This window comes from Corylus avellana, chromosome 4 (assembly GCF_965113065.1).
Source record: "Corylus avellana chromosome 4, dhCorAvel1.hap1.2, whole genome shotgun sequence".
NCBI lineage: Eukaryota > Viridiplantae > Streptophyta > Magnoliopsida > Fagales > Betulaceae > Corylus > Corylus avellana.
The window spans coordinates 28,677,005-28,692,709 of NC_142493.1; the positions used below are offsets into that span (position 1 = coordinate 28,677,005).

Genomic DNA, 15,705 nt, shown 5'->3' on the forward strand with positions numbered 1-15,705 from the left:
GAGACCTCCGCTTTATAAGGCGTAATCTGTAGCCGATTCAAACTTGTATGTTTATTAATGTATTTGAAATGTCACGTAAAAATAAAAATTAGTTGTATTTTTAAAAGTGTTTTATGATTTGAATTATTTATTATTATTATTTTTTGAAAACAGGAAATAAAAAATAAACTCTCAATGTTGCGAAAAAGGAAAATTGAATTTTTATTTATTTATTATTTTTTTTCAGTCTGAGCTCCTCTTCTCCCCTTCCACCTTTTTCAATACGACTTGGCTCCAAACGGTTGGAGCACTTTACCGTCACTATCCCCTCCCAAAACCCTAGAAAATCCAAGCAAGAACCAGAGCTGAGAAACTGATAAAGCAAAATGGGGAAGAAAAACCAACCAGAGGACCTCCTGGAAACCCTAGGTGACTTCACCAGCAAGGAGAACTGGGACAAGTTCTTCACCATACGAGGCAGCGACGACTCCTTCGAGTGGTACGCCGAGTGGGCCGAGCTCAGAGCCCCACTCCTCTCCCACCTCTCCAACCTCAACCAACTGCAAGGACCTTCGCCGTCTTCTGCAGCATCGGCGGGTACGGTCTCGCCGCAGATACTCGTGCCGGGATGTGGCAACTCCCGGCTTTCCGAGCACGTCTACGATGCCGGTTTTAAGAGCATCACCAATATCGACTTCTCCAAGGTTGTCATCTCCGACATGCTGCGCCGCAACGTGCGGGAACGGCCCGGCATGCGGTGGCGCGTCATGGACATGACCAGCATGCAGGTGCAGTGTCTGGGGAAATGTTCGATTCGTTGTGTGTTTGTGTTCATAATGTCGAAGAATGATCATGGTTATTTCTAATTTTGATAGTTAGTTGATGTATGAGCTGAATGTATACAAATGCGCTTGCCCTTTAGTTCCCGTAGCTTGTTTTCGTGCTTTACTGGTTCGGTATGGATGCATATGTAGATTTTGGCATTCTTTTGGTATATTTGGTCGATAATCGTCTATGCTAATTCACATACTTAGTGATTCCTGAGCTGAGTTATCAAAAAATGTACTTGCCCTTTTTGTTCCTGTATCTTATTTTCCAAAATTCCTTCATATCTAACAAATCTTGAAAAAAATTCCCCACCCCCTCCTTATATGTTTCCACACTCCAACTCCAAAGGATCCCACTACCTCCTTAGAACACCAACCTTGAGTCTTACTATCATAAATGAGAAGTCTCATTGACACCAAACTGAAATACTTAGAATAGAACTCATTATTTTCAAGTTTAACAGTGTTAGATGCATTTTCTTTTGTGCTACGTATTTATTTATTTATTTATTTTTTCGGGTTAATTGACATGTATGGTGCCAACATAATTTAATCAGTTTATTTTGTGTATAACTGATGTCGCCATAATATCGTCACTTTCCTTGGTGTGCAACCCTCAAAATGATGGTAATTTTTAGGCTATCCCCCCTGCTGGTATGGCATGAAGCTGTGTTTATTGATCTCATCCTTTCTAACCTGAAAGAGTCCTAAATGCTATTCCATGGCCTAGTTAGCAGCTGTTTGCTGCTGCAAGATAAATGGCTGTTTGCCTCCAAACTGGGCTCTTTGTGGCAATGGTGTATCTTTGTTGGTTTTATTTCACTGTTTATACTGGGTAAATTGTTTTCATTACTATGCATTTTAAATTAACAATTCTTCATACGTATCTTGATTGGTTTTATGACAATATGATTCTTCTTCCCTAATTCTTGCTAATTTGCAGTTCATGGATGAGACTTTTGATGTTGTACTTGATAAAGGTGGATTGGACGCTTTGATGGAGCCAGAGCTTGGGCCTAAGCTGGGGAATCAATATTTGTCAGAGGTCTCCTGGTCTTTCCTTTGAGCATATTTTTACACATATATCTGTCATATGCCATTCATAATTTTTTTTTGATAAGTATCATATGCCATTCATAATTTAGTTTAATTGGTAACAGGATATCCAAATTTTATGTTAAATTGATATAATAGTGACTGTATTTCCAGGTGAAGAGAATTCTGACATCTGGGGGAAAATTTATTTGCCTTACCTTGGGCGAATCTCATGTTCTAGGTACTGTTCTTCCTGCTTTATTTTAGCGTTAAAAGCAAATAAATAATTATTCTTTTGCCAATGTGTGTTTTCGCATTTTAAATCTATTCAAAGGAATAGTAATTTCTAGTTATCTTTCCTTAGGTAAATATGGACTTTGATTGAGTTTTGATTCAGGGAATTATCTACAGTACTTACTTTTGATGTTGGTTGCATATTTTGTGAATTTTATGACTTTCTTGTGCCTGTTCTGAAGATGGTGATTGTTCCACCCTTTTCAGGTTTGCTTTTCTCTAAGTTACGATTTGGGTGGAAAATGAGTGTTGAGGCCATACCTCAGAAACCATCCAGTAACCCTAGCCTTCGAACGTTTATGGTGGTTGCTGAGAAAACGATGTCTACTACTTTGCATGAGATAACATCATTGTTCAATGAATCTCCTCTTGCTTGTAAAGGAAATCAGGTAGAATAGCTGGCTTCCATGTCTCTTGTGGTGGATGAAGTTCATTAGCAATAATGTATGAACATATAAAAAAAAGTGCTCTATGGAATGTAACAGTTTTCCTACAATAGATTTAGGTCTGTTAAGCCTGTTAAACCTGAAAGTACTTGAGAGTAGATGTTTTTAATATAGTTACTTTTTTACATAATCTCTATTATGTAAAATATGGGAAAACTAATTTATTGAAAGCTTGAAAAAAAGTGGATCTGTTTTTAGGCTTGCGGACTTCATGAAGCTCTTGAAAATGAGAACCGAATTCGAAGAGGATACTCTGATGGTTCTGATATATTGTACTCACTTGAAGACCTGCAACTTGGAGCTAAAGGGGATCTCACGGAACTTTGTCAAGGTCGTCGGTTTGAGCTTACTTTGGGTGGAAGAGAAGGCAATTACAGAGCAATACTTCTCGATGCTCGGCTGCAGTCTGATCCATTTGTATATTATTGTGGGGTTTTTATTGTGCCTAAGGTTTGTCTTAGCATATCTATATGGTTAAATCACTTGTGGGACAATATCATACATATATATATATTTTTTCTCTTTTTTGTACATAATCAGACAGAATCCAATTGCCATATGATATGAAGCTGCCATTCTTATTTATTAAAATGCAAAAGGAAGCATTTCTTATAACAAATCAAGTTCAAAGAATCAGTTTATTAACATGATCAAGCTAGTTTTGTATTTTTCTATCAAAAACGAATGAGTTTCTTCAAAAAATACCAAAGAAGGATTCAAAGAAAGTATTAGTTGTGTCTTCACTATTACTCTAAAAGGATTAGTCAAGTTACAATTAGATCCCCTGAAATCATTCATAATGCCCAAGCATATCTAGTAAGGAACCAATGTGAGACTTAGTACTCTATAAGCATCTTTATAATCCGTTTATTCAATGTGGACAATTCACTCACCCAACGTGGGACCTATTGGGGTATCACATGACAGTCCATTTGGAGTAATAGTGCTTATGTGGTTAACACTTTATCCGAATCGTTACAAATTGGATGTCAAGTAATGATAGGGTTGATGAAACAAGCTTTTATTTATAGCTTGACAGGGTTCTTTTTATCTTCATTCTTTTCATTACCATGTCATTGCTTTCTGGTTTATTTGTATGTGCACATACACATGGATAGAGCAGAGGATTTAAACCTTTCAATGATTCTCTTCTACTTGCTGCTTTTATGTGTCCTTTCTATCTCTTTAGGTGAGTCCACTTTCAATAGTTGTTCTTCTGTTTGGAGTATGTAACTCAATGTTAGATTTCAGACTCGGGCTCATGAATGGCTATTCTCTTCAGAAGAAGGACAATGGACGGTAGTTGAAAGCTCAAAGGCAGCTCGTCTCATAATGGTAACTTATGAAAAGCAATAATATTGTTATATCCATTTCTGTTGATTATTTTCAGAAGTACAGCGCCTAAATGAAATTTTATGTGCCAAATGAAGGTTCTATTAGACACTAGCCACAGTAATACCAGCATGGATGATATTCAGGTAGCTTTCAATTTGTATACGATGTGGCATATCATTGCAATATGCTAACTATTAGTTGCAGTTATTTACTTAAATCTGTTATTTGTTATCTCCCCAGAAGGATTTGTCTCCACTGGTTAAACAGTTGGCACCTGGAAAAGGCAACAATGGAGCTCAAATTCCGTAGGTTACTTACTTAAATTGCTTTAAAGCTTTGCCATGATGTCATCTTGAGCCATGTTCGATTATATTTAAAGTAATCATTTCCAAAACTTTTAATTTGTTTTCAATGTGTCCATAAATGAAATAGCCTACACAGCAGTTGGCAAATTGCAGTACTTGAATTCTGTCATGGAAGTTCGTGCAAGTCCTTTGTGAAATTTTGTGAGACAAATACTTGATATGACTAGGAAAATTGAGGAAGGGAATGATCTCTTACATCATTAGGAAATGATCTTTTTGAATATTTCTTTCACGGTGTTTTTGCTCATTATTTAGTAATCGTCAGCTGTTGTTTCTGAAATATAGATTGTTAGTTTAAGGACTAAGGCACAAAGCAAAAAAGAAAAAAAAAAAAAAAAAAGAGGAAAAAGGAAAAAGGAAAAAGAGAAAGGCTATACAAACTCACTTTATCCAAATGATGTTGACGATGTGGCCCCCCAACCCTAGAATTCTCAAAAAAGAAAAAAAATAAATAAAAAAAGAAAAAAAAAATTATAGTTTCAATACACTATTATCCATCATGCTGGAAAAGTTTAAGAAATTATCTGTTGACGCTAAGGGCATTCCCTGTTGCTCCTTTCTGGTTTTGATAAAGTGTTGCGGCTGTTCTGTCATTTACAGCTTGTCTCATATATTCTTCCACTGGGTGGTTATTTCTGCAGGTTCATGATGGCAAGTGATGGGATTAAGCATCGGAATATTATTCACAAGGTGTGAAAAGTCTTATAAAGTTGTTTAATTTACAGTGTGTTCTGCACATCCCAAGGATGAAATTGAAAACCGTTACTTTTAGTTATGTAACTCAAGAAGAGACATACCTCTCTAAAGTTATTTATTGAAGTACTTCTGTTATTCATGCTTATTCACATTTGCAAATTTTGACAAGATTTGATAAATTTTTTATAGCACCTATCATTTAAACCAATGCTTGACCGAGCCTAAGCTGCAGTTAGGTTTAGGTGCTGGTTGTATCCCAGGCCAAATTTCAAGTCTTTCTAGTAGCTTGCAACTTTCTCTTCCCCTTAATTTAATACCCTGAAACTTTGGTGGTGATTCAGCTTTTGGTCAAATGTTTAATGTCCAACATTTCAATATTAGTAATGGTTGTAGATTATATATGCTTGCACATTGTTAAACTTTGTGAGTAGGGTAATGTGATTGCTTGGGATCAATTCAAGAAAATTATCCGAGTGCAAGTGCCTAAAAGGAACAAAAAGGTGTGGTAGGGGTCATAGAATGTCATATAATTCACTTTTCAGATGGAATTTTCCTTGGATGCTGGAATGCGTCCCCAGTGTCAGATTTTTGTAAAAAATGCTTCAGTATCTTAATGGTAGCTCTATCATACAAGGTTAGAAATGACACTCGTGAGCTGGCTTCCCATTCTTTCGGTTGTCCCTGTTTGGCATTTTTTCCTTTGACCGTTAAGGGTATCACATTTGAGCTATTTATTTTCTATGAAATTTTGAAGTGTAACTATGTTCAAATCATCCCTAATTGTCACTCTTTCTTTTGTAGGTCTCATCTCCATTAAGTGGACCAGTAATTGTTGAAGATGTGGTTTATGAAACTGTTGACATTGAAGTTACTCGTCTTTTTCCATCTAGTGATTTGACATTTCGTCGCCTCATTTTTGAAAGAACTGAAAGTCTGGTGCAGTCAGAAGCTTTGCTAATTAAGGAGGGATCTTCTCATGAAGTTAATCAGATTGAGAGGAAGAAAAGTAGTTCATCTTCCAAAGCCAAGAGAAAAGGAGCTGAGAAGCAAATTGGTAATGATCCATGCTTTAGATGTGATTGTTATTAATCAAGTTAATTTTTTGTTGCATAGTTTCTTTGGTCAAAGTATCATTTTGGTCCTTGAACCATGCATTCCATCATTGAAATAGGGGTTATTCAATTCAGTCCATGAAATTCTGAAAATGCCTCAATATTCTTCTTAACTTCTTACTGTTGCTATAGCAAAAGGCAATTGTTGATGTTGCAAACGTTTTTTGTGCACACCCTTATGGTTTTGATATGATAAGTTAGGCTATATTTTTTTATAAGTAATCGAGATATCATTAAAAGCGTAAGGCGCACCCAGGTACACAAGAAGTATATAAGAGAAACCACCTAACTAGAAGAGACAAAAAGAATAAGAAAATCATGATAACTAATCACTAAAGGAGACACAAAAGCAACTGTCCAAAGATATAATGTGTTGAAAAATAAAGAATGTCTTATAAAATCAAAATGTATGAAGACACATGAACTAGGGTTGTGCCCTTCTGCTCTTTTGATATGCATTACATTACTTATATATATATTTTAAAAATTGAAATAAATAGAACATGTTTGTGGTTTATAAATCTTGATTTTATGAGATTTGCACGTGGCCTAGCTTTTCACTTCAGCATTATAAGGACATCTATGTAAAAATCATCCACCACATTACCAATGCGGTGTTTGCATAGTGTGACGGCTAGGCAGAGTAAGAGTAACTTTTCAATTTCAAGGATTACATTGAAACAATAGATGGTTTGGTAACCCCAAGGGGTTGGTTCAAGTGGTAAGGGCCTTGATCTTGGTGGCATTTCCATCTAGTCTAAGGTTTGAATTCCCTTGGGTTTAAACAATTTCTTGGGGCCAGCCTGCCAGTAAAGCCGGAGTATTACCCAATTAATGTGGAGGAAACGCTACATGGGTTCAAGGTTTACCTGACATGGTTGGATACACGAAGTGGGCATGCCTTGGAGGGGTTCTTCATTATTTAAAAAAGAAAAAAAAAAAGAAAAAAAAAAAAAGATGGTTTGGGATCAAATTTGAAATTTGAGCCATAGTTATGGGATCAAATCGTATTTTGACATTAATCATCCTATTTGTATTATTTTTTGGGAAAATATCAAACTGCTAACCTGACTGTTAGGCCGTTTTCAAATAGATCCTCTGGTTCTCAATTTTCCTGATTAGTTGGATTTTTTTGTCCTTATTCCGTCAATTTTTCTATCAAAATCTTTGTGCAATTTTAATCACGTCCTGAAGAAAAAAATTGCCAAAGAAAAAGGAAATAAAAGCAAAATATAAATGGAGCTGATTCCAGCCCTGCCCAGGTCCTAGTTCTTCTATTTTTTGTTTTTGGTTGGGCTGGGCTTGCCTAGTGAGCTGTCTGGCTCATGAGCACCCCTAGTAAGGATCTTAGTGTCCTGTGATAAGACAGTTGGCACTGTCAGAGCCAAAACAATACTAACTGAGGTTGGCTCAGCTTCAATGCCATCAGCAGTGGCTCTGTGTGACTATGCAGTGGTCTGATTAATGATATCTGACTTAAGAAGAAGCTTAAAAACAGAATTTGTATTTCTGAACAGAACCAAATGTATTTTCTTTTCAAACGTGGTTTTCTACACTAGATATTATGTACTTCAGTGTATTATGATACACAGTTTGTGGCATTTCATTATCCTAATGAAACTGGGGTTTTCCTATTTGCACAAGGATGAGGCAGCCACTGTTTGCAGATTTTTCCTTGCCAAATGCATAGGTGGTTAGGGAGGCTGTATGAGATATGGTTTGACTTGATGTATTCCATGTCATGTTGTGGACGAAACTTGTTTTCCATCTTGTTTATGTAATATATTTTTCTTAATGTGACAGAACTGAGCAACCAGCTGAGGGTCTATCATAGCTATTTGGCTAGTTCTTATCACACAGGGATTATTTCTGGGTTTAGCTTGATTTCTTCTTATATGGAAAATGTGGTGGTGGCAGGAAAAACTGTAAGTACTGCTATATTTGAATAAACAAAAGAAAAAGAATCATGTTATCATGCTTGTATTGTTGAAATTCGTGAAAGTTTTAATTAATAAGGAAAACTGTTCTTCCTGATAATTGTTTGGCTGAAGTAAAATTTGTTGGTCTGTCACTATCTTACAAATATGAAGAAGACAGCCTTGCTTGGTAATGGACATTCTCCAATGTGTAAAATATGAGCCTGTTTAACCCACTTGGGCATGTCACAAGTTTAGAAGTGAAAACCTACATATTTGTCTGCATTTTTCAATATGGTTTAGTTTTTATCTTGACATTGTCCATAACTTTTTCTTGTGTTTTCCTTTTTTCTATTTTCTAAATATTAAGTTGCGTTGTTTGGTACGCTTAGCTTTACAAAGTGATCTTTCTCAGGTCAAAGCAGTTGTTATAGGTCTTGGAGCTGGTTTACTTCCTATGTTCCTTCATGAATGTATGCCCTTTTTACACGTTGAGGTAATTTTACATTTGCATTCCCGTGCCAGTAGGCTTGCCCCCCCTTCCAAAAAGAAAGGATATGATTTAGTTATATCACTTAGTGGGACTATTTGATGGATTTTCATATCAACAGGTGGTGGAGTTAGATCCTGTGATCCTCGGTCTTGCAAAAAACTTCTTTGGTTTTACTGAAGATAAGTGTTTGAAGGTAGTTTGCTAGATTCTTGTTGCGTTCTTTTTGTATTTTCATAATTTATAGTTCAAAATATATCCAATTGTTGACCCCTACGTACAAAACTGCTATTACTTATAAAAAAGAAAGGTTATTTACGATTTTGAGTTTGATAGTGGAGAGACCTGACTTAGATGATGATAATCTGAAAGGAGTTCCATATTTCAGTCTTCAATCTTATCTCACAATTCACAAATATATGCAGTTGAAATCCCCTTTCCAAGCTAGCTCTTTTCTTACTGAGCCATATTTGATCCTTTATACTTTTCTGGACTCTGTTTTCTTCATTTTTATTATTATAATAATTCCCTCCTGCAAATGAGGTTCTTACTCAGCTTCAGCCAATAATTATTTTTTCACGTTTTCAGTTATGTACATTATAGGTTTATTACTGGCTAAGATCTATAAGGAAACAGTTGGTGTAATGTCAAATGTATGTTTCTTGAGTGGACCATAGTTGAAACTTTTTACGGAAATGTTCTTCTCATCTTTTGAAGCATCAGAAGACCATTCTACTTCAGTGGATATACCATGTATAATTCTCTGGCCTTCAGAAATGGTAGTCGCTGAAGACAAACACACACAACCTTTTATCCAACTGCATGACTATGGTAGGGAAGCATTCAATATCATGCAGTGGAGAAGCACTTAACATTGTATTACCCAGTGATATGGATTTATTTTGTGTTCTGATCTATTGATGTGGGTCCAACTGCATTGTTTCTTATGGCTCTTGATTGCTTTAATGTGGTTCAAAGCTTCTTAGTAGGCTTTGAACCACATTAAAGCAATCAGGAGCCATAAGTAACTTACCTGAGTGGGATTTATGTGGTGAGGATAGAGCGAGGATGGCGGAAGTTATAAGTGATGGGTGCTGCTGATTCCATTCTAGGGTCTGTCGGTGCTGCTAATTAATCATGACCAGTTGGGTTTGAAGCAGACCCAACTTTTTAAAGACACCACCAAATGCCACTTTGGCCAAGGCAAAAGTTATAAGTGATGGGTGATGCATTTTCCATCCATATTTTTTTTTTGATAAGTAATAAAATGTTTTATTAAAAGCGTAAAGGCGCCTCAAAGTACACTGAGAGTATACAACGGAATCACCTAACGCGAAGAGGAAAAGCGAAAAAGAAAATCATCATAAGTAATCGACACCGGAAAGACATGCGCCATAGTCTAGAGATACAAAGTATGAAAACAAGAGGCTAAGATGTCTTCCAAGGTCCCCTCTAAATCCTCAAAACACCTACTATTCCTTTCTCTCCATAAACACCAAAAAAAGGAAGTGGGCACCACCTTCCAAACCGCGGCACTCCCCCCCCTCCCTAAAGACCACCAACAGGCGAGTAAATCCGAAACCCGTCTCGGCATCACCCAAGACAACCCAAACCGACCAAAAAAGGTACACCAAAGGGCATAGGCAACCTCACAATGAAGGAGAAGATGATCCACCGTCTCCTCACTCCTTTTGCACATATAACACCTGTTCGTTACAATTACCTGTTGCTTCCTGAGGTTATCTAGGGTCAAAATTTTGCCCAAAGCCGCCGACCATACAAAGAAACTCACCCTCGGCAGTGCTTGTGTTCGCCACACACTCTTTCAAGGAAAACCCCTCCCTTCGGTGCAAGCCAATGAGGTGTAAAGGAGCTTGACCTTAAAACAACCTCTTTTGGAAGAGTTCCACCACAACCTATCTTCACACCCTCGACTCACTCTAGCAGAATGTAACACCTGAAAAAAAATGCGAAAACATCCACCTCCTAATCGTGAGCCTCTCTAGCAAAACTAACATTCCATTGATTAGAGCCACCCAGCTCCTCCAAGTGATCCGCAACTGAGGCGTCCTTGGCACAGGCAATGCTGAATAGGCCTGGGAAAGCTATCTTGAGAGCCGTATTACCACACCACAAATCATGCCAGAATCAAACCCTAGTCCCAACCCCCACCTCAAACCGAGTAAACCCTTTGAATGTGTCCCATCCTTTCCAAATGTTCTTCCATAACCCCACCCCAAAAGAACCACCCGGCTCCAATGAGCACCACCCTCCCCAAACACTTCCAAACTTCGCATCCACCACAGTCCTCCACCAAGACTCTCTCTCAACTCCATAGCATTTTCCATCAATATTTAACGTGTATATCTGACTTAGGGACCTACTCGTGACAAAGTTGTGGTTTGGGAGAGCGAGTTATAGTGAAGTTGTAGTTTAGGGGTGTAAGTGCAAATAAGGTGGTAATTTAGGGGGGCAAAATGTAATTAACCCAAAATATTAGTCAGAAATTGGCTAAAATGTGTAAAATGTTATTTTTTTTTACTTTTAATGTGCATTGATCACTGACTTTATGTTTACTAGCCATTGTACTAACTTCTTTGGGATTTAAATTATATGAAGAAGCTTGCTCCCATCTAGTTGGACTACTTCTGCATATTTTCGCACAAACCCATTGGTCCTTCTTCAATTTTGAAGTGTGTGTGTGTGTGTTTTTTTTTTTTTTTCATTTATTAAAATTGAACTCAATTTTTTTTGCAGCATTTTGTTTTGTTGTGAAGGAGATCATAATTTTCGAAATTATGATAGAGGAGTTGAAAAACTTGAAACCTCAAGTGTTATTTTGATGAATAATAATAATTATTAAACCTCAAGTGTTTATAATAGTTTTTTAGGATATAAGTATTTTTCTTTGATTTTTGTGTGTAAGTTAGTAAAATAATTTGAAAAACTTTATTTTTAGTGCCTTGAGGGTGATTGATATATAATGTTTTCCAATTTAAGACAGGTTAGTATCTAATTTAAGACAGCGAGGGAATATAATGTAATGTAATTTCACGAAACCTCAAGGGAGGTCAATGTAAGTTTCCCCAATTATATTGAATGACAAGCTCTAAGAACTTAATTTCCTCTGGCTCCTTGGTCATGGATAAATAATAGATGGCACAGTTTTTGTTGAATTGTCTTAGCAACAAGAATCAGGATATTCTGATTAATAATAGACGGAGTTTGTTTCCGTTCAAAGTACCTTGATAGATGCTCTGTTTTCAATCAATCTCCAAATTGAGACTCAGTCTTCTCTCTAATGCCTAGATTAAGAGGAAACCAGACCTGTTTACTAGATTGTAACACTTTTTTCAGGGTAATTTAATTAGGCATAGCTTGTACTTCAACAAATTTCTTGGCTAAACTAACTTGATGCTCTAGTCACCCTATGTGCCAATGGTTCCTGGACTGCTTAAAAACATGGTGGAATATCTCGGAGTACATGGCTTCCAACTCTTTGAGTAATTGTCTTTACAATATACTACAATGAATGAAAATAGTTTGAGGGAAAAAACATATCTTAAAATTATGGACAAAAATCTTACTTGTACCTTGTAAATGCATTGGAGAAGAACGACATTCTTGGACACTATGTATGTAGGGCTTTTATAAATATGTAGTAAAAAGTGGTGGTGTGCCTACTTTTGGCATCCTTTCCCCTTCCATCTTGTACTCTTTTTTGTGTTTACCATATTCATCACTGTTTAGATTCTTGTTTGACATTTCAGGTGCATGTTGCAGATGGTATCCAGTATGTTGGAAAGCTTGCTAATTCTGCAGAAGCTGATGAAGTGTCCGTCTTCCATGGAAATGGGGATACTTCCTGTGGTTCAAAGTCTTCTCCCAAGGAAAATTGCATTCCGTATCACATAGAAGGCAGCGGGACTACCAAGGTTGACATAGTTATTATTGATGTGGACTCTTCAGACTCGAGGTGAATCTAAATACTGCATGCTCTAACTGGTTTTATCATTGTTGGCCAATTATAGCTTCTTAATATGGGGATTTTGTTCTTGTTCTTCAGTTAATTAATTGTCTAATTAGCATGTTTTGTGTTGCAGCTCTGGGCTTACCTGTCCTGCCACAGATTTTGTGGAAGTCTCTTTTCTTCAGAATGTAAAAGATATCCTTTCTGAGCAAGGTCTCTTTGTCATTAATTTGGTCTCGAGGTCCTCAGCCATGAAGGACATGGTTGTTTCAAGGATGAAAGCGGTGAGGATAGATAATTATTATGTCTTATTACTCGTTTAAGAAAGACTTTCATTAGGGGCAGAACCAGGATTCCAGGGGCTTTTTGCCACAGTGGGATCTTTGCTTACATAGTAATCAGTTTAGAAGGTCTTTGGAATTGGGATTTCCAGCAATTTGCTGTCTAAATTGCTAATAAAATTAGGAAGCAATTGTGAGAGACCCATATCGGATCTACCTGTTCAAATAAGTTTTGGACTACCCAACCACCTATCTAGGTAGGTGGAGATCCCATATGCTCCTCTCACAATTGCTGGAGATCCCAATCTCTATCTTTATTGCACAATGCTGTAACAGAATTTTTCTCTAGTTATTTTTGCGTAAAGGGCTAATACGGGGCAACATAATGACTATGTTTTCATGTGAATATATATGGTATATGTGTTAGAATATTAATGAAATGATTTTAAGTACCATTTCTTGTCCTCAAAAATGATTTGCATTAATTGTAATTTGTATATCTGTAGGTCTTTAGCCACCTCCTTTGCCTTCAACTTGAGGAAGATGTTAATGAAGTTCTTTTTGCTCTTCGTTCGGAGTCTTGTATGAAGGAGGATTGCTTCCCCGAAGCTGCTCACAAGCTTGAGAAACTGTTGAAGCTCAAACACCCAGAGATGAGCCAAAGCATTGTAGATGCTACAAAGAAGGTCAGATGTCTCTAGTGAAATTCAGCTAGTTGCTTTCCTAGTTGAAATTTATAGGAAAGGCCACTACTTCGGAACTTGAAATTAGGGATTCAGTTTTGATTCAGCAAGTCTTTATTGTTGAAGTGGACCTTTTGAAGGAAAAAAGGTTCTTTTTTTGGTTGTTGTGGGGTGGGGGGGAAGGAATTGGCTGTTTTCTAATGTCTGGGACTCCATTATCTAAAGATCAAAAAAAGAATGTGTTGAGGTGATCAAACTGATAATCCTGAAGAAAATTTCGATTTGGAAGGTATAGGTTTTATTTCAGGCTACAATTACATCTTGTTGCATTCTACTTTTCTCATTCCACACGTATTTTATACACAATGTCCATAGCAGTAACAGCCCCTTTTCATCTCAATTATGGAGGCTTCTTCCTCCTCTCTTCCTCACTTGGGCATTCTAATATGCACCTATTATGCCCTTATGCAAAAGGGAATTTAGATATAAACTCATTAGGTCAACGCGCTTTTATTAAAAACTCCATAAATGTTTTTTTTCCGAAAATTGACTTCCTAGGTCAATCGAAACTATAATAAACTCCTTACTGTCAAAATTTTTTAACAATAGTTAGTCCACTCAAAACTCTTCGTTTTATCTGATTAAAATATTAATTTTTTATTAATTTAATTTAATTTAAAAAATTAAATCTAAAAAAAAAAATATAAAAAATAAAAAATAAAAATTGAAGAGTGGCCAAGGGTGGCGGTGCCATCCCCCCAACCCCCTATGGGGTGGTCGTAAGCCACCCCAGCAGCCACCCCTTTCCACCCATGGGGTGGCTCGCGGTCACCCCAAACCACCCCATAGGGGTTGGGGGGGTGGCCAGGGGTGGCACCGCCACCCTTCAATTTTTTATTTTTATTTTTTATTTTTTAAGATTTAATTTTTTAAAATTAAATTAATAAAAAATTAATATTTTAATCAGATAGAACGGAGAGTTTTGAGTGGACTAACGGCTGTTAAAAATTTTTGACGGTTGGGAGTTTATTATAGTTTCAATTGACTTAGGGAGTTAATTTCCAAAAAAAAAACATTTAGGGAGTTTTTAATAAAAGCGTGTTGACCTAAAGAGTTTATATACAAATTCCCTATGCAAAACCAACCGGAGTTGCAGATTGTCTAGCAAAGCCAACAAAAGGCAACAACTTAGACATTAAGATGAGGGAGAGGGTGGATTCTTACTCTTAAGTGGAAGAGCCTAGATTTTCAGTAAACGAGTTTTGGATAGTTTGCCGCTAAAGATGGGTTAACGGAGATGATGAATGACGTGGCAAATTTTGGTCTTTAGATATATTTTTTTTGACACATTCGAATTCTAATTAAAATTTGGAGGAACCCCATGGGAAGTTGCATAACAAATTTGTTTTTGCAAAAGGCCTCACAACCCCTATTGAATTATGAAATCTAAAGTTACTTGCTTTAGGGTTAAAGTTTAATGATCCAAATTCATTGATAAATTCAGACAATTCAAATTCATGGAATTAAAATATAAAGTCCAAATCTACTTCTGGAACTCAACCTTTATTTCTTGTCCTTCATATAACCTAGTCAAAAACACGTGCCCACATGCAAATAACTTAGTCGCTGGATTCACGTTACATTGACCAAGTCAATAAAGAAAGTCGTCTAAGAAGGGTGCCTTAAATAAGGATTTGGGAGACTCGTTCTTGAAGGTCTGCAAATTATATATGGTCAAGAAAACATTGGAATTCTTTTATTTTTTCTAGTAATATAAGAAAGAAAGTTTTGAAAAGAAGAAGATTTTTCAAATTAGTCTTTGGGGGGTTTTAAATGCGTAAGAAGAAATGTTTGGTTTGAATTGAAGGCTCGTTTAAATTGTGAGATTGGTATAAACACCCAACACCCAGGACCTATGGTTAAGGTATACTAGCTAGGGCCTTGGACACGCATTGTGATTTTATAGTATAGACAAAAAATGCAATTTTAAATTAAATTGTAAAAAATGAATTGTTTGGAATTGCGTTTTTAAAAATTTGTAATTTAAAAATATAAAAAATATGCGTTTTCAAATAGCAAATAAGGAGGCGTTTTTTTAAAAAAAAGAAAAATGTTATAGTGCAATAAAAAAGATCATTTTTTACCCATAAAAGTCCTAAGTGGCAAGAGGCCACAGGTCCATCAGTGTGTGAGGCCACAACAACTACAGATGGGGCATGTGGCCTCTTGCCACCTAGGACTTTTATGTGTCAAAAATAATATTTTTATTGCACTAT

General features: G+C 36.5%; 1 protein-coding gene across 2 annotated transcripts; it reads left to right on the plus strand.

Annotated features, from left to right (window-relative positions):
- The first annotated feature begins 223 nt into the window (after positions 1–223).
- Positions 224–13,743, plus strand: LOC132177251 (S-adenosyl-L-methionine-dependent methyltransferases superfamily protein). 2 transcript variants are annotated; one of them, XM_059589500.2, is made up of 16 exons: positions 224–767; positions 1,750–1,851; positions 2,016–2,082; positions 2,343–2,524; positions 2,780–3,031; positions 3,833–3,916; positions 4,012–4,059; positions 4,157–4,221; positions 4,923–4,971; positions 5,779–6,031; positions 7,893–8,014; positions 8,421–8,501; positions 8,617–8,691; positions 12,266–12,471; positions 12,599–12,749; positions 13,253–13,743. In XM_059589500.2, the coding sequence occupies exons 1-16, from the start codon at positions 366–368 to the stop codon at positions 13,445–13,447; spliced, it is 2,334 nt and encodes a 777-aa protein (XP_059445483.2). In that variant the 5' UTR covers positions 224–365; the 3' UTR covers positions 13,448–13,743. The 2 variants fall into 2 exon arrangements, 1 of the variants encoding a protein (XP_059445483.2); XR_009439741.2 differs by lacking the exon at positions 13,253–13,743 and having other exon boundaries at positions 12,279–12,471; positions 12,599–12,689.
- The last annotated feature ends 1,962 nt before the right edge of the window (positions 13,744–15,705 follow it).